This window comes from Hydractinia symbiolongicarpus, chromosome 12, assembly GCF_029227915.1.
Source record: "Hydractinia symbiolongicarpus strain clone_291-10 chromosome 12, HSymV2.1, whole genome shotgun sequence".
In the NCBI taxonomy this organism is placed as follows: Eukaryota; Metazoa; Cnidaria; class Hydrozoa; order Anthoathecata; family Hydractiniidae; genus Hydractinia; species Hydractinia symbiolongicarpus.
The window spans coordinates 16,039,120-16,058,964 of record NC_079886.1 but is presented as its reverse complement, the minus strand read 5'-3'; the positions used below and the strand labels follow the sequence as shown (position 1 = coordinate 16,058,964).

The following is a 19,845-nucleotide window of genomic DNA, read 5'->3' as shown; positions in this document are numbered from 1 at the left end:
ACTTGGGTTCTTTGCTCGATAAGCTAAATCTATTGATGTTGCCGTCTACCCTAGTGTTGCAAGTCACCCCATGATACCCGCCAGTACTACAAAAAAAGCTTTTTTGGTCAAAATTAGGTCTAAAACTAATTTTTTGGTCAACTTCCTATAAAGCGGACATCCCTCTAAAGCGGACACTTTTTTTTGCACCAATGGTGTCCGCTTTAGAGGGATTCCACTGTAGTCACTTCAAAACTTTGAAAAAAGTTGAAATTTTCTAAAAAGAAGAAAAAAATCGTGTTGGATGATCGCTGTCAAACATTTCATCCAACATTTCAAAGGAATTCTCTATCTGAGTTGCGTGAATTTTCATGTTGGATTGGTTTGGTGGTACAGAGGACTCCCTCTAATCCAAATCTTTATTATTCGAATCTTTCTATAATTCGAACAAATTCAAAGTCACCGTCAATTTCCTAAGAAACTCTTATAATTTACTTTCTATTATTCGAATCTCTGTAATCCGAAAACCTCTATAATCCGTACAAATGTTAAGTTGCCACCCCCCCCCCCCCCCCCCCCCCCGCTAAATCCTCTATGTAATTCGGAGTGGGGAAACAAGGCGGTGTTAACACTTTCGAATGTTTTTTTTCAAAATTCGATTTTCTGTCGAACGTTTTTGTAAATGCACGTCCATTTTATGAAGTTTTATGAGTATTTTGGTTCAAAATGACTAAGCAACTCCATGTAGATAACAAAGCGTGGAGTTCTATTCCTGATGAAACTTTCTTGAACTGTTTCAAAAAATCTAGTATTTCTGAAGAGTCTGTCGAGAAGGCTTTAAATGATGATGATGACCCGTTTGCGAGTTTGAATAAAGAAGAAGATTAAATAAGTGATTATAAAGAAAAGTTCAATGTGGACTTCGAATTAACCGCAGACGAGCTCGCTCATATTGACTTCGAGATCAACGTATCCGGTATCGTATCTGATGCAAACATCATAGCCGAAGTGGGTGGACCTGGAAAACAAAAAAAAAAAAAACTAAAACATTGGTCAAGCCAGATTTTAAGATGTCATGAATGCCATTTTCATCTTAGAGGATTACATCCTGTTTACCAAATTTGGAGTCGATTTGAGAAAAACCCTCAGCGACGCAGGTCGTGTCCGTAATTTGGACAAATTATCAAACATGAAACAATCGAACACTTTCTCAGCAATATATAGATGGCATCACAAAGTTTTGGAAAAGAAAAAAATCTAAGAACTTTTCAAGAAATTTGCGATTTCTCTCTCTAATCCGAATTTTCACCCTTCAAACCTGAAATTCGAATAAGAGAGACTTTCTACTATCATAATCTCTCTATAATCCGAACAAAAAGTTATCCCCCTTGGGATTCGGATTAGAGAGAGTCAACTGTACTTTTCATCCAACATATAAAAATCTCGAACAACACACAGAAAAGAACAAGAGAAAATAGCACGAGAGAAGGCTTTGGAAGAGAAGAATAAAGAAGAAAAAGAAGAAGGTTCCACTGCTAAGAACAAAAAGAACAAAGATAACGATGGGATACTGCATTCAAAAAAATTCTGAACTGAAAGTGAAGTGATTGAAACGATTCTCCTGTCGCAAGAAAACGGAGAGTAATGCCGAGTCTTTCTTCTTCCATGATTGGTCTGTGGCCACCCACAGGTGATATCAAATGGGATATTTCATTAAGGAGGAAGTCGAAATCCCACACATCCATCCGAAACATTTCCCTAAATCCGAATCTGTCTTCGATCTTCCATTCTTTAATGATATTACTATAATATCCATTTTGTTCCCTCCACTTTATCCACTTCCTGGTTTTTCCGCGGGTCGGTTTTTTATCATCTGAATGGACGAGTTCGTTCAGCAACATACCTTAAGTGCACAAAGCTTTGCGAGGAGAAATTTTCGCTTTTTTGCGAATTTTGTCCAAATTCGGGAAATTAAATCCTTACGAAATATTACCAAATGGGGAATTCGCGAAAATAAATCCTCGGGAAATTTTTGAAAAGCCCCGATTCGAGAAAATAAATCGTCGCAAAATTTTCCTTAAAATCCTTTTTTTGTTGTTTTTCACCATTTTCTTCCAAAGTATATAAAAATAAAAGTATCGTAATAAAAATATATAAAAAGTCACTTCAGTCGAAAGTAACAGCGAAATCAGTATCTGGAAGGTTTTTGTTTTTCTGGACTTTTTTTTGTGTAGTCTCGTTTTTTCTTTGCCTTTTTTGGAAGAAGTTCCGTATATATTTATAAGTGAATCCAACTGAGCACAGAGTTTGTTTCGAAGGATGGGCTTAGTCAAAAGATGCGAATCCAAAGCACTATAGTAACGAAGAGGAATCCAATAAATTGCTAAGTGAAATCATTATTCCATATCTCAAGGAAGAAAGGAACTCACTTGAATTGAAGAAAAATCATCCTGCTTTGCTAATAATGGATGTATTTTAAGGTCAGACGACAAATCCGGTTTTAAAGGTCTTGCCGGGTAACCACATTTTGCTACAGAGTGTTCCAGTAAACTTTACTTACCTCTTTCAACCACTTGATATCCAAGGAGGTCCTAATGGTTATGTAAAAAGAATTACGAAGAAAAAATTCACAAATAGGAACACAGATCAAATCACTCAAGCAATGCACAACGGTCAAGAGCTAGAAACCATAGAAGTATACACCTCAAATCTTTGATTATCAAACCATTGCACGCAAAGTGGTTAATAGAGATGTAAACAAAATAACGTCAGCTGATGGGGAGCAGATCTGCCTGAAAGGTTTGGAAAGTAGCAAGTATAAGGAAAGCAATTGAAAAAGGTCTTTCTGGTTTACCTAGCCTCGATCCAATTTACGATACTGACCCGATGTTGCTTGAAAATTCTGAAGTGTCGACTGTCAACCAGTATGGTCTCTGTCTTTAGCATCGAAATATATTTCAGAGTGCGAGGGAGAAGAAGAAAGCGATGAAGAAGAATAAGTAGATGAAAACGAAGAGAATGAAAGTGGAAATATTTTTGATGTTTTTGACGACGAAGAAGATTTGTGAAAATATTATATTTCTCAAAATATTTTAAGTGATAAACAAGTAGAAAATTTTTTAACCTCTTCGTTTAAAACCTGGGGACGAGGATGAGTTTCATTCATTCCAGGCGCATTTGACATTTATGTGATACCATATTTTGCCTGTTACGCGAAAATAAATCCTCCCCAAAATTTTCGAAAACCATTGATTCGCGAAAATAAATCCTCGCGAAAATTTGTAGACTTAAGGTAAGCAGCACTACAGAATTTGTTCCGTCTGTCATTTTGTTTTTCAGGAATGAATGAACGAATATTTTTAAAAGCAGTCCAACATTTCATCCAACATGGGAAAAAAATGTTGGGTGAAATGTTGGACTGGTTTACCCCCGCCTTAACCACGCCCTGGTCAATTGGCTGAGTCTTAAAAGTTGTGTTTGATGGAAGGAAAAACAATTTTGTAGTTTTTAGATTTTCGATTTCCGGATGTGTTGGGCAATTGTCGATAATCAATGCAATTTGTCTTCCTTCAGCCAAAAATTTCTTGTCCATCTCTCTGACCCACTCTTCAAATAAATCGCAATCCATCCAGTTTTTGCGTTGATTCTGTAGCGGCATGGTAAAAACTTTTGATGTTCTTGAAGCACCGTGGATTTTTGGCCTTCCCAACAATGAACATCAGCAACTTCTCTCCAACCGCGTCAACTGCTGCCAACCCAGTAATGCAAATTTTACTCAACTTTTCACCAGAACACTTTCTGAATAGAATTGATGCGTCCTGTTGGAAGGCATTGATAAAACAATTCAAATTCATCTGCGTTAGTTTGTTAAAAGAGTGGGAAGGAAGTTTCCCATCAATAGACGAACATGTTTGGTGTAACTGATTTTAATTCACCAGATATGGTTTTGAATGTAATGTGACCTCGTTTATTTTAGCATCGTAGCCAGCTATCTGATGACTGGAAATTTTTAACGTTTAGATGCTTCGCGAGGGCAATCCCTTTCTTTTAGATCATAGCTGCAGATAACGGGAAGTTTTGACTTCACATGTTCTTAAGCTAGCTCAAAACAGCCTTGTTTACCAATTCAGAGCTACCTGTTTTTTGGTACATTATATTTTGCAGCTACATTTTTACTACTCATCCCTTTTTCAAGATTATTTAGAGTTTTAGTTTAGAGTTTTCTCGCAGACTTTTATGGCTGTACTTGGGTTTTCCAGCGATTAACATGTTACACATGTTGACAGCATACGAAAAGTGGAATAAAGACCGAAAGAAAAAAACGTTCCATCTTCTAACACTTTCAAAGTTGCACGTTTTCAGAATCGAACGTTATACAACATTCTGCTTTTGGGGTGAAAGAAGAACTACTAATTATGGAACTTTAGGAATACAAAATATATCGCAATTTTCCAAAGAGTCAATTAAAACCAGAAAATGAATTTAAAAAATATACAGTTTCAGTCAAACAGGAAAGCGCTGTGATTGGACATTTGGCAAAAGGAAAAAAGTTTTTGCATTTTTTCTTCGAACAATCAACGACAACAACTGCAAAGTAGAGGTAAGTAGGAAAAAAGTTAATCTTTGTGATGGAAAAGAGAACAGATACTTTTTAAACTCAATTTTACTGGAAAGATATTTTATCAACATTAATGTAAAAAAAGAAAAAATGTCTTCTAAGGAACGTTTGTTAGTCTAAGGACCGAGAAAATTGTTCGAGTTTATTGGCGGAGTTCGAATGTTAAGCAGCACAAAATTTAAGACTTTATTAGACCAAACTCAAAGAATGGAAAACATTTTTCGAAAAACGAATGTTCGAATTAACCGGCATTCAAATAATACATGATTTCAAAATGAATATTCGGTAAATCCTCTAATAAGCCAGGGGCTTTTTCATTTTTTTACTTTTTAGGGCGTTATCACATGAGCCAGACACTTTACAACACCACTTTAATCACACAACCGATGGATCAAGGTGTTATTTGATCCCTCAAAGCGAAATATCGTTCTCTCGCAGTGAAAAGGCAGATCCTAATTTTGAAGAACAATGAGCTTCCTAAATTTTCAATTCTAACTGCTGTGACAGTAGCATAGGATTCTGTTCCTGACTAAACTTTCACGAACTGTTTTAAAAAAGCAGGAATATCAAGCGAAATTGTGGAAAGAGCGTTAAATGATGAAGATGATCCGTTTTGTGATTTAGAATAAGAGGAAAACGTCGTGAGAGAATTGGAAGCAGCACTTCAGTGTGGATTATCGAATGACAGCCAAAAAACTGGTAGACGTGGATCTACAACATCCGTCAGTGGGACCTTGTCTGATGCTAACATAATTGCCGAAGTTTCCGGAAATTTTGTGAACTCAAGTGATGACGAATTAAATGACCATAAACCAAACAAATGACCAATCGCAAAGCCATCATACAAAGATGTATTAGATGGCATTAGCAGTTTAGAAGATTACAGTATGATTTCAAAATTTGGAAACGATGTAATGGTTACATTAAAAGATGTAAATAGGGCGGTTGATTTAGAAAAAATATGCTGAATAAAAAACAGTCAAAATTGATGACTATTTCCAGACATTGTAAAAGATCCTTGGCAAACATTTTTAATATTTGTACTGCACTGTTCATATTAGAAATGTATTTTACAAAGGCTTTCCTCTGTAATTAGATTTTTTCTATAAAAATTCGAATTAGGGAGTGTCACACGAAGTTTAGATTTTAATTTACTTTGCTTCCAAACTTATAAAAGTTTAAATTTGCCGAGAGCAAAATTGACAAGCGTTAACAGGGCTTAATTTATATATTTTTACGTCAGATCAGTTCAATAGTACAATCTTCGTAAGCAAGCATGTTAACAAATAAATAATAAATTAATAAATAAAAAACGAAACACACTTTTATCAAGCAAGCAAAATAAGATATATATAGCTAAAAAGAATATAGATAAAAATGCAACTACATCTTGGCGCACAAACCACTTGTTTGACAATATTTTAAACGCCATTTTTGAATCATATTACATTCACGAAAATATTTCCTTCGGAGCATCGGATTCCACCTCACTGACATTCCTATACGTTTTTATTGTGATTAGAATATTTACAAAAAGTGAACAGTGAGAGATTTCTGGCCACAAAACCCGTTGAAAAATCCATTTAGAGAGAAAAACAATGCAAAAGAAAATTTATTTAAAATCTTTTGTTGACGTTATCTTTGGCCTGCTCACCAATTTTGGTCCCAGGACTGCAGTATTTATTAATATACTTGTTTTATTAAAATAATATTCTTCCCATTTTTTACCGTTTTAGGTGTTATGTAGAAGTATAAAATAAAAACTGCTGAAATTGAAATTCATATATATAGTATATGTTATTCTAGGTAAATCAGAAGAAAAAATAATGTAAATAGTTTTTCGAAAAGAAAAAAATAACAATACCCACGGAAACTAATTCTTTTAAGGCAGTAAACTGAATGAAGTATTGTGGACAAGGTATTTTTGAGCATTAAATAAAGGTTGAATCTTATACGACTTAAGAAATTGGCAACAAAATTAAAGAACATTCAGCCTAAGCCAACTGTCTAAGTTTCATGTACAAAAACACAGTCTATTAAAGTTGGTGAGTGTAGATTTCTTGATCACTCCTTTTTAATATTTTCTGCAATTCTTTTTCATATTTTAATTTCCAGTAGAATCACATATTAGTACTCAAGCACACCAAAGTTCGTCATTGTAAGGATTAGTTGGGATCTAGAAATGGAAAATTGACATTTGTACTTCCGAGACGTCGAGTTCTCAAAAAACCATAGAATTATCTTTTCATGTTGTATTATCTCTTTTGCCTATTCTGTTTGGATAGCAGCTCTTGTGTCACGTGCTTTTTACCACGTGATTGAGGATTCGACATGGTAGACATTGCGTTTGTTCCAGAGGATCCATAAAGTGTTTGTTTTGATGGTAAAGCTTTTGGGTTGGTTTTTGCACGCGCTTGAAGACGTTCTTGTTTCAGCTGAAAGAGACCAGATTATACATTAAAAAGAAAGTTATTTTTAATTATCAAACGTAATTTGAAGGGAGGTTGTGAAGGAAGAAATTTGCGGCCAATATGCGAAATCAAGCTCCGCAAATTTAAGCAATGAGGCTTAATAAAAAGTTTAATTTATCAGTGAGCTTTTAAAATTTAATTCGTAAAATTAAATTTTAACGAAACCCTGTATTTACTATGACCGCGTTGTTATTTAATGTCTGCAAATATAATTTAGGTTAGGCCCCGTGGCCATATCAGTGTTAGCGGTGTAAAAATTTTTACATTCTAAATGAAAGTTAAACAAACAAACAAACAAATCCGATATCATCATCGTTTCTAAGTTGAATTTAGCCGTTCTTAAATGTATTTTACATCTTACATTTTTGAAAAAGATACATTGCAGAAAACAATAAAAGCAATTCCCGTGATCAAAATTAGTCAGAAAAAGCCTTAACAATACGTATACAATGTTTTAAAGCGAAAGGTTTTTTTTATGTAGACCGGAGAAATTGAGAATGTATTTTTAAAGTTAAGTGTTGAAATATTCAAACTAAAAATAAGGTTGATGTCTAACAAAAGAAACAGCTTTTATGACATGTGCAGTACGAATGAAGAAAGTCACTCTCACCCGTTGTTGATATCTTTTCTCAAAATAAGCCATATCTTTTTCCTCTTGAGTCATCTGTAAAGAAGCATCGTTATTGTTTTTGTCATCCAATCCCAACTCTTGCATATTACTGTGAATTTTTAAGAAAGGGTGATCAAACGGCCCTAAATATACACCAAAATTATTACGTCTGTTCAAATTAGATCTCTATTTTCAACTAGTGCGATAGTTTGCTGTTTGCCCCTCCTTCAAACACTCGACGTAAACGCTCTCCATACTTTATTGAAAATTGAGTGCCGCGAAAATGTTTTCCCCAGACAAAAAAGAACTTTAAATCTAAGATTTAATAATATTTACACGCATTTTTAAAGAGAAATCCATTTATAAGAAACCGAGTAAAAAGAGCCTGAAAACTTTGGAGACTGCTACTGCTTATTTTCAAAAAAAATAAGAAACTTTTTAGACGTTTGAACTTAGGCAATGCCTTAATATCGCATTTTCTTCTATACATTTTTTAAGATAACCTTGATAATGATTGATTGATTAGCTAAACAACTCGAAAAAGAAATTCACAAATTCAGTATATAATATTCGATAAATCACCCTTTTTTTCTAAAAAAACACATAAGAAACCGTTGGTATAAAATCACACGAATAAAACGAGAAGCTAAGTCCATTAGGCCATTTTCTTAGTTTATTATGGTGGTCTTGAAATCTGATCACTAAAATTTTGTGAGATGACAAACATACGTGAAAGCAGGAAAACAATACCACTCGCTTTGTGGTTCAAAAGTCATGTTGTGAATAAGCAGATCAAAAAGATGCATTCTCTGCCTTGAAAAGATCCAATCGACAATCTGACAGATAGCACAAGAAGAAAACATGGTGTAATTTTTACCGTATGTATCTTATGTTCCTTATATTCCTGTCATTCTACACAATAGAATTTAGTCGCAGCTAAGTTAAGCCTTTGGTAAATAGCGGTACCTCAAGGTCAATGTTTTTAGGGTCAGACATTGAAGTCACATAGATACACTCCGTAGCACTTAATAGCATGCAACATTTACTGCTGTTTTTAAACAGAAATATTGCATGAGAAACGTAAGGAAAAATCGAAAGTATTATGTCAACAACTTTAACGTACGAGGGCGAAAGTTTGTCAAAGATAACGAGTGAGGGTGAGAGTGACAAAAAATATAACTTAAAAGATTTCAGATTTAAATGATGCCTGATAAAAAAGTTGAGGAGGTAACGAACCAATAAAATGATAGAAAAGCCCTTGCAGGCTAAAAGATTTCGGATTCTTGTTCGTGTGTAATTTTGTTCCCTATACCTAGGTCGCCAGTAGCCTGTTACAGAACTTCTACCATGTTGTTCCGTTATTTTAAATAAATATACAAAAGTACAATACTACACTACACTTAACACTCATTAGAAAGAAACGAAGACGTTTTCGCATATCATTTTATTAAATATTATTGGTTGTGGTGTAGCGATATTTTGGAAATGTTTTATTATAACCGTGACATGACTAAAATTTTTATCAAGTTTAAGATATCTAAGATTTGACCATAAAGTTGGATCTTTTAAGTTTAAAAACAAAAAAAGAAATGGAAGTAGACGAAAGAAACAAAAAGGTTAAATTAACAATACAGACTAAATTCAAAATGCGATTTCGTGGTATCAGGAAACAGCCATCATTAACATTGGACTGAACGCTTAGTACAGGTAAACTGTGTCGTCAATGCGTTTAGGCATAATACCTTTTTCAAGAAAACTTTATTGCAACTTCGGTTTAAATAAAAACATGGGAAAAACAGCATGTCGTTACCCTGTCCAGCTAAAAAATTCACTCACCAATTTTATTTTGCAGAGTAAGTTTTCATGGCACTAATAAAAGGTGTTGCTACCTACCAACTGCATTTAGCATAAGAAATATTGATTAAGAATTTTGTTGTAGCTAGCCAAACTGCATTTGGCTACTTTTACTTTTCTGCAAGAAGTAGCTAAAAAGCTAGCTAGAAGAGAGCCACAACCCCAACATGACAATAAATAATAATATACCAAACTTTAAAATAATAACAATAAATAAGGCACAGCTAGCTGGCTTCAGCAGGATGCTGCATTAAAATCTACGTTAGCTAGCTAAAATCTTGAAATTGGTTTGTTTCAGATTTACACATGGCTTGAAAACGTGATGATATTTTCATCTTAATATGTGAAAACATAGACACAATGAAGAGAATATCTTAAACGTTGATAGAACTGAAGTTTAGGCAGTTAAATAATTATACTAACCAAACCAAATATTCCTCTTTCTTCATAAAAATTTTGCAGCTTAACCCCGTATCTCGAAAGAAAAGACTCGTACCTTAACCCCTAGAGCTCGGTTTAGTTGAACAAAATCCGCCTGGTTAAAAACGTAACTGGAAACGAAAATTTGAAGGAGTATCTAGCATAGCTCATTATAATATTAAAATAACAGTCTATAACATTATGTGATATGTGATCAAATTTGTGATCAAATTCGTAACGCAGTATTAATTCTTTTCCCCATTTAACGAATATCAAGATACGCACACAGCTGGAGTAGCGCTGGGTCGCGGGGTCAGGTCGGACTTCAAAAGTCGTGACGTTACGGCAATCGGTTAAGAATCGGTCGAAGAAGAAGAAGAAGAAGATCGCCCGTTTTAATAAGATCTCGGATGTAATCCGAAATCTGAATTATATTTGCGACAAAAATTACTGCGTAAAGAAACAGACCAAAGTATATATTTTGTTCTTCGCTTGTTCGTTATTACAAACAAAATTATTGTCCTGTTCTATTCGACTTTTCAAACAACGCCTGGCCAATAAAAGTGAAATCTATAACGAAAGTGCGGTATATAAAAAGTGTCTATGTACATATTATTTCAAACCTTAAACAATGTGAGAGGTTTTTATTTGTTACTAAAAATCAAACAAGTGGCTGATTTTGTTAAAGTGGCATGTTTTTTTGATTTTAAAAACGTTAAAAGTAACAGCGAATGAATAAAGTTATGAATAAACAGCGAAAAAACAAAACATATGTGTTTAACATTCTATAAGCCGAACCTTCAATATTTCTAAATTCGCCCCATGTTTGTAATGAAACCTTATTCGTTACTATGATGATATTCGTTACCATAGTGATGTTTTGTCTATTTTTAGAACGTGCAAATTAAGCAAAGGGCAATGACCGACTGTGTTATATATGAAAAACTAACCGAAGATCTTTTTCAAAGAAAAGTTTATTTATCACCTGTTCCATACGAAGACTTTTCGCAGTGTGACAGACAGTCAGGAGAAGAGACGATAGCACGAACAAGCCCGAACACAGATAAAGCGTATTTAACAAGAAACGAACACAAGAAGAAAGATAATTTATTTTTAATAGAAAAAATAGACAAGTTACCTAAAGAAAATAGAGTGAGCTCGGACGTAAACGTATGTTCAACTAAAAATTTATTTGTTCGGAATGGCAGACACTGCAACGTGTTTTCTATACCAAACTTTTTTTTGACAAAATACACAAACTTTGTTATGAGAAAATGCGAAAAAAGCGCGGGAAATACTATTATTCCCAGTATATTCAAACTACCACCGGTACACACAAACAAAACTAGAGAACTAAAAAAGCGGAAAAATGAACCTTCCCGTTCTTCAAGAGATTTGACGTTATCGAAATACCCATTGACGTCACGGCCATATAAAAACTCATACAGAGAATACTCTCATGACTTTCTAACATTGGAAAATCAATTATCACGTGACGAAAGAGACGTGCTATTGAAAAACAAGGCGAGAGCAGGTGGATTATTAACCCGGTTAAAACCTATTTATAATAATGAGTTCATGATATCGTCATATAACTTCTATTCACGGTCAGAGAGTATGCAAGGATTGGCAGAGATTGATGAGCTGATGGATAGTAGCACAATACAAAATTCAATTCGTAAATGCGAAATATGGCTGGAAAAATACTTTAAGGGAAAGTAATGGAAAAAGAAAAGGGAACTACTTCACGGGTAAACATTTAGACCCAATAATACCTGAAGTTCTATTAGGAAATACAAATATCGATAAAGGCCCAAGAATATTCATCTGGTTGTAAACTGAACCATAATTTCAAGACATTAGAAACTATGTCGCAGAAGGATAAGAGAGAAGAAATGTAAAAACGCATGTAGTTTTTATATACAAGAAATTCAGCCCTGCGTAGTTAAAGATTTTACTACAACGGAGTTTAATTTTCAATTTAATTTAATTTAATTTAACTTTTCTTCTATAATAAAAGAAGTTAAATTATAGAGGGATAGGGTGTATGCCTGATAAAGCATGTATTTGCAGCCGATAAAATCTTAAGTTGTCAACAAACTCCCTTCTACGCTGTTTCATGATAAAGTTTTTAACAGGATGTCCAACAGAATTTAAGAATGTTTCCACGTTTTTTTAAGAATGTGGACCACGACCGAAGGCAAACAAACAGAAAGTTCGAAAAATATCATTTCTTCTACCATTTTTAAGGTTCTAAGGGAATCGAGTACCCTAAAAAGCGTTGATAAACCTGAAGTCCAGAACAATTCAAGAACAACGAAAGTGGCTTTTTACAATACAATTCCCAGTACCAACAAAAACACAGTAGAATTCAAGGAATTACAGTCCCGTTAGCCACTCTATTATATACAGCAATGGGTAGAAATAAAGCATTAAAACATTGGAAGTATGCAGCATAGCATAACTATACCTGCAGGCTGTTCAAAAAATTCTTTGCTTGGTGCACCAACACCACTGTCGTCCAATCTTAGATAACCATCTGCAAGAGAACTAAAGCCAGTTATCCCACCCATAGCTTTGTACAGAACATCATGTCCGACAGGTTTTCCTCTAGTAACACGTTCTGCCTTCGTTTCCACTATCATCTAATACAAAAAACGGTAATTTAGATAATGTATTATACTGTACCTAAGTTTTCATATTTATTTATTTATTCATACATTTTTTAGTAATTGGTTGTATATTTGTTGAGGTTGAAGGTTGTTAGAGATACTACGAAACAAAAAATTATTCTCCGTTTTAACGCTCATTACACGTTTTTCGCTTTTCTACTACCACATATACAACAACAGTAACTAATAGCTAAACAATTTTCAAGCTAAAAATATTGAGCTAAATGCAAACCTGATGGTTGTATGTTGGTTCACCACACCCACAAGTAAACGCGCTGTGAAACTTTTTACAAGTACAGCCAGGCTTTTTACACTTCTTCGCACCTACAAATGAATGTTCATCAGCGAAGTGCTTGCAGGTACAACGTATTGGCTGAGTTCCATTTAAAGGCACATATGAATAGCTTTTGCAGTTGCAATCAGGTGCATTGCATGGTAATTTGATTGGAGTTGGAAGAACATCAAAATCCGTTTTATGTTGTTTGTACCTAAGGGATAAACATAAGTCCAAGAAAAAAATCACTATACGTTTCAAATGCTAATTTCAGGCCCAAAAATACATTTATGAGTTCATAGAGGTTTAATCGGCTACCTTTTGGTTAGGAAAAAGTTTTGCGAGAGAGAACTTTTGTTACTAGCATTTAGTCACTTTTTCTTGGCAAAAATTTTTTTGTCAGGAAAGTATTCTTAAGAGAATAAATTATCTTGAAAATGTCTTACAACAGGGAATATATTTCTTCTGGGAAAATCTTCCACAGCAAAACGTTTCGTCACCTTTTTCCAAGACTAAATTTCACAGGATGCAGCACACCTTTGTAGGGCAACAAGTTAATTTTATTAGCATTTTTTTCATTATTTCTTTTTCTTTATGATATTTATTTTTAGACAAAATGACTTTGAAAGTTTCCTTCATGAAAGGGTGCACATGTGTAAACAACAAAGCATTGTGGTTTAATAACTATATAAAATCTAAAAAGTAGAAAATAAAGCTTACCGGTGAGTGCAAAAGCATTTAGTCTCTGGACCAACTATTTTGCACTCTATTCCTTTTGCAACTGAAGCCCAAGACACAAATAAGCGATTATTGATTCTGGCAGACAACACCTTTTCCTTGTATTCATTGTATTGTTTTGGTGTAAACAAAGTCCCCCCATCATCATCTCCTACAATTCTAAAAAGGATTATTAACGTTGAAGTATATACAGTGTGCAAAGCAATACAACAATATAACCACTAAAAATATAGGTGTAATATGGCACTGAAACCTTTTTTTATATTTACTTTGGAAATTTTGAAATAGTTTGCTATAATTTATCAAGGCTTCCACTTTAGTTATAAAAATCCACAGGGAATCACCTGGCATACGTATTCCCTGAATTCCTATATTGTGCAACCTTGGGCCACCCTCAAGAATATGTTTCGTTAGCGTCATTTCTAATTACAAAGGTGAGTTAGTTGGTCATATCATATATATAAGTAATACATATAAAAGTAAGCCTGCTGTACTTTTAGCCTCAATTTGAAGTTTCATTTCTGCCAATCAACGATGTTCTCATGGTGTTTGCTTCTTTTGAGCAATGAGTTTGCATGTGACGCTTGGATGCACAACCATGAACTTTTGCCTTAGGTGGAAAAAAACCTATATAGCAACCAATTACTTCCGTGAAAGAAAAAAAGGGCACAAGTTTTACCATTGTTTGGTTTTTATTTTCACAAATTAAATTGACAGTCAGGTGACGCTAAGCAATCATACTTTTGAGGGTGACTGGCCTCTTCCCTGTTCTGTTAGCATGAAGTAATGAAATTTATTTTTACGGGAATTATTATTATGGTATATAATAGGCGTGAGTATAATTGTGTCTTCAATTACAAAACCTCTGGCATACGGTAGTAGCTAGCTAGCTATATATCGGTTGAGTAAGAGCTGGAATCAGGGATACACAGGTTCAGGACCAGTGAATGAAATTTTTCAGGATACAGGGGGTCAAATTTTAGCAATGTAGCAACAATGTTATTTTAGACACTTGTTTTGTTGATAAATGGTCCCCCCCCCCTTAGCAAAATAAAAATATTGATAAACAGAAAATACTAATATGTCATGGATTCATTCAGCACTATAAGGGACTGGAATCACTTTTTATATTTTGTCAAATAGGATGTCAGCTTAGTAGATGGAAAGAGCTTCTGTTTTGTGGAATAGTTTTTAAGTTTTTGAGACCCTTGTAATATAAAAGGGTTGGCAGGACCAAACACGCCATAAGAAAAAATTAGTTTCATACTTATATTGCCAGCAGTGTGTACAAACATGTGCCAATAATGTCCTAATGTTCTGGGATTTTTCTTTAAGGCCATCATATGGGGGAAAGCGCACGGTAAATTTTTTTGTCTCCTAGTAAAAAAATCTTTATTTCTAAAAGAGTTAAAGACTGAAATAATCGAGATGGTCGTGCCTTGGACTGTGCTACTTTTTTTATCAATTCTTTTAATAGGAGCAATCTATGATTTGAGTTTGTCCTGGATGCCAGCTCTTTCTTGGCAAATAATATGTATTTATTTTCTGTGGTTGTCAGCACTATTTAGCTATAGCCAAAGAAACAAAAATCCTTCTCCCCTCTCCTTTTACATTCAATGTCTGCCACAAGAATTTCTAAACTAAACAAAGCTCCTGATATCATCCAACTTAACCTGACTTACGAACCTGGTATATTCGAAGTAATCATCAATACACTTAGCTGCATTTGAATCTATCTTAAAACGTAGTGCATTGTCGCTAAAAGCCATGGCAAGATCTGTAGCTATGAATGGTGTCAAATGGAAATATTAGAGCAGCTATAGAGCGCCTCCATAATCCATTGGGACATTCTTTTCTACCTTTTTATTTGTTTACAGTAGTCTCGCTTATCTCGTTATGTATTATGTTTTTGCTCGCTACCTCCTTCACACTCTCGCCATATGGCGATAAAAGAGCCCTGGGCACTACATAAGATATACAATACAGGAAACCCGTGAGATGGCCTTGTAATCATACATCAATGCTGAAATGGTTTCCACATACACAAATAATAATTTATTTTCTTTATACGAAATTACAATCAAATTTAAATAACTTAAGACAGTACAAAAATAATTAAATAAATAACAATTAAAGTTGTTTTGACTTTGCGTCATTTTTCTCTTTCCACTTTAAATAACAATTGTAATTCATTGTAGATGGAAACCATCCCAAAATAAGTTCTACTTAATATCTTGAAATTAATCCAATCGTACTCTTTGATCGCACTGGTGTTTTTATTCATCAAACAATAGGTTTTTAACATGTCTTGCGATTAAAAACGACTAAGAACTTAAAACACGAAAGAAGCTGAAACAAAATAAACCACAAAGAAACAGATAAATTTTTTTAATAATTTTATAAGGAAAAGAAAAAGAATCATATTTTTTCAACGAAATGTCGTGTGCTGACGAGAAAACCGTACACGGTAACAATATTCTCGAGAGTGGGAAAGAAAAAGTCGATAAGGAAAGCGAGCATAATAACAATATTATGGAAACAGAAGCCTGGAAACAAACAAATGACGAGAGTTTTACGGCTGTTGCTAGCAACACGAATCAGCGAAGTGCACAAACCACCCTGGATCAGGATAGAATACTCGCTAAGATTGTGAGCGATTACCCTAGTCTGTACGATAGAAGCGATAAAGGTTTCAGCAGAATCAACGACCCCCTTAACACATCTTGGCGAGAAGTGGCAAAAAAATGTGAGGGTATTTCTACTGGTAAGTGGTGAAAACTTCTCCCTATCCCACTTTCTCTCTAAAATATACAAAACAACATTTTTTTATTAGGATAACCTTCGATAATTGCTCCTCTCGGACAATTCTTACCTGGTAATCTCGCTTAGAAAACTTAATTCACAAAAATAGATAAAATGCTTGGTGACTTTGTTGGCAACGACAAGCTACTCAGGCTGTTTTTAAAAAATATTATTTGAAATAGACTAACACAGTCACTGTGAAAATTACCGTATTTTATCTCTGAGTAGAACGGCTGCTGAACTTCTTTCCTAGGCAATCTTGTATATATAAAAGAGACAACAGGCGGTGGGAACGAGGTTGACGGTTGCCATAGGTGCATGCAACATCCGCAAAAAGAAGTGGTTGCTTCAAATGTGAGACAATGTACTCGCCTGCCAAAGCTATATGAAAAACAAATACAAATACTATTACTTTTTACGCCATCTTACGAATAATAATGGCGTTACATTACTTAATGGCTCGTTTCCATTTGACTGTATTTGTCGCTATACCGCAAATAGTTCACGAGCTTTTTTGTTAGCGCGCTGACAGTGATTTTATAAAATTGTCACAGAACTTTAACAACCTCGACCCAACGCTTTTACTCCCCAATAGAAGTGATACAAACAAAAAAAATTTTAAGATTTCCACTAACCTTTGTCTTTTTCCAGAAACGCTGTAATCGTGAATTCGCGAATTTGTTCACATTTACACATGTTTAATCGCAAAAAATTCTTGCTGACGTCAGCATAACCATATTTTGAGATTTCTTGAATCTTCGCTGGCCTGTAGCGTTAATTGTTTCTCACCCGCCCTACACATCTACCAAAGATGAATTTTCTTACCCTTTCAGCAGTGGAGGATTCGGCAGGCGATGCTGTTTTTCCACGTCCGAAAATTTCCGAAAAACTTATGAACAGGATTGTAGTTATGGTGTCGTAAGCGAAATTGAAGAGTATTTGCATTTATTCCTGGAATTATAAAATTGGAATTATCTAAATTTTTATGCATTATTAGCACAGTATGCATAATACTGTGCTAATCTTTCTTCAAAAGCCAATGATATAAAAATCAAACGAAAGTGGCGAGTGACCTAGTGTTTAGGGAGTTCGTTTCGTTATGAAAGAGCAATGACTGTTTGACAGTTTTGTCCATACTTGGATAATGAGTAAAACACTGCCTTCGTCTTAATATTTTTGTCCAAGATTGTAGGTTAGCATAAAGGTGATAGCTGCCAGCCAAGAATAAATTTCTTACCTGTATCCAGCTTTACTTTAACCTTGTATATGTTGGTAAAACTGTACAGGTTTATTTCCGGTCTTTTTTGCAGGTGAAGAAGCGTGTAGGTTATTTGAAGTGTTGAAAAAACGGTACAGCAAGAAGAAAATGAATTACAAAAGAGCGTCACACAATTCAAGCTCTCCAGAATTTGTACACAAGTGCCAGCGTGACTTGGAGAAGTATTCGTTCATGAAATGGCTTGAGCCATTCATTCGTTTTCGGTCTTCAAAATTAGTTGATGGAACACGTTGTTACGATGAGTACATAAATGATGAAGCAACTGAGGATGATCCGGCTCAAGCGGCGCAAACAGAAACTATAATCCGTGAGCATCGTGGCGAACAAAACGAAAACAGTCAGCATAAAATGGGTTTCCATCAAGTACCGGCATCTATTGGCAGATATGTTTTATCAAAATATGCGGCTGCCGATAATCAAGTAACATATGAACGTGGTAATGAGAGACTTTCTTCACTGTCTTCTTTGCCAACACAAGTTCAAATGGTAGACTTGAGGAAACGAAGTATTACAAACATACAAGAGGAAAGCACACACCCGAAAATTTCTAGGATGGGGTGTTCCGACGTTGTTTCACAAACGCAACCTTCTTTAGTGTACGAAACAAAGGTGCTGAAAGATGACGATGACTTGTTTGCAGCAATGATTGTAAGCCAGCTGAGGAAACTAGACAAGCGCGAAAAATGCGTTGCAAAACATGACATAAGCAACATTTTGTTCAAAGCACAGCTAAAACAAATTGATCAGTCTGAATAAGCATGACAAACAATCAAACGGAAAATAACGATGGTTTTGAAGACTACTTTTAAAAAGAAACAATAAAGAGTCATGGCTGCAATTTTCTGAGCCAGTTTTACAATTTGTATATTCAAGGATTTTATCGAGCCAGGTTAATTAGGTTTGATAATTTTCCTTATTTGTCCATAACAGTCCGTTATTGTAATTTACTGGACTGGGCGTGATCTGACCAAAATCACAATAAAAAAATCGTATTTCTAATAAAAAAAGAATATGCGACTTTAAAGTCAAAGCCCACCTCGAACCAGGTATGTTGAGGACGAATTGTGCAAATATATCTCCTAAGAAAGATTTAGTTCATCAATTTTAATAGCTTCTGTGGCCGAGATCAATTTCACTAGGTAATAGGATTCAAATCTTCAAGCAAAAGACTGTCTGACGTACATTCTATAGTTTGGATGCGAAAAGAAAAAGGACTTAACATAGTAACTGGTAAACGTTTCTTCAACAACTAAGATTTTATTGGTATAACTTTGAAATTATTCACACATTCGTTAGAATGTTTGTTTGTTCCATATGCGATCTTATTAGTCGTCGAAATGTTAAAAGAGCTGAACTTTATATCATATGTTTAGCGGCGCTGCAATGTAAAGAAATACGAATCGCGGATTATATCCAATCCTTTTTAGATCGCCAATTCCGCCACATATTTCGTTCCAGTGCAGTACGTGCAAGACGCAGAAAAAGAAGTGATCGAATGAGAGGAAGCTTTTCTCTTCTCGATATTATCTTGCTTTATTACTTAGTTGTTTTCGTAACATTGCTAGCCATTTAGATGCTTAGTGCTGATTTATGCTTTAGCGGGTCATTATGTACTAGCCCTTCCAGCATTGCCAAGCCCTGTTCAGCTTTGTTAACCCTATTCGGTTGGAGGGGGGGGGGGGGGGCGGAATCCCCCCCCTCCCTTAATAACTTTTCATAGGCTTGTCCAAATTGAATCAAACTTGGCACACCTATAGTACGTCATAAAAGGTACAAAATGGCAGCAATAAATTTTTGCTTGCGTCAGCATATTTTCTATGACGTCATCAAAAGCTTGAAATGTGTACGAAATGCCACTATCTGCTTAAAATTCAATTACTTGTTTGGAGCCGGGTGGCCGTTTGTTTGCGTCAATATTGTCTTGCGCGCGCAAGGCTGAGGAAAGTTCGACGACCCGCCGAAAGTACACAACTTCATCAAAATGGCTACCCTTTCATAGAGGAAAAAATTAGTTACAAGAGTCGATTGGTGGGTCATATTTTTTTATCATGTCGCACTTGCACCGGGGAAATGCCGAACATAAGGCAAACTTAAAAAATACTGAACAAAGCAAAACATCAACATAAAA

The 19,845-nt window shown here is 34.9% G+C and overlaps 2 protein-coding genes across 2 annotated transcripts; one reads left to right on the top strand and one right to left on the bottom strand.

Moving 5' to 3' along the window:
• Nucleotides 1-5,806: 5,806 nt before the first annotated feature.
• On the bottom strand, nt 5,807-15,536 carry LOC130622025 (protein FAM221A-like). The gene is made up of 6 exons (XM_057437418.1): nt 15,323-15,536; nt 13,619-13,795; nt 12,857-13,112; nt 12,423-12,597; nt 7,679-7,821; nt 5,807-7,032 (listed from the first exon to the last, which is right to left on the bottom strand). Exons 1-6 carry the CDS (start codon nt 15,403-15,405, stop codon nt 6,853-6,855), a joined length of 1,014 nt encoding a protein of 337 aa, XP_057293401.1. The 5' UTR covers nt 15,406-15,536; the 3' UTR covers nt 5,807-6,852.
• A 372-nt stretch (nt 15,537-15,908) lies between these two features.
• On the top strand, nt 15,909-19,267 carry LOC130622475 (uncharacterized). Its single transcript, XM_057437933.1, has 2 exons — nt 15,909-16,400; nt 17,749-19,267. The coding sequence occupies exons 1-2, from the start codon at nt 16,073-16,075 to the stop codon at nt 18,471-18,473; spliced, it is 1,053 nt and encodes a 350-aa protein (XP_057293916.1). The 5' UTR covers nt 15,909-16,072; the 3' UTR covers nt 18,474-19,267.
• Nucleotides 19,268-19,845: the final 578 nt, after the last annotated feature.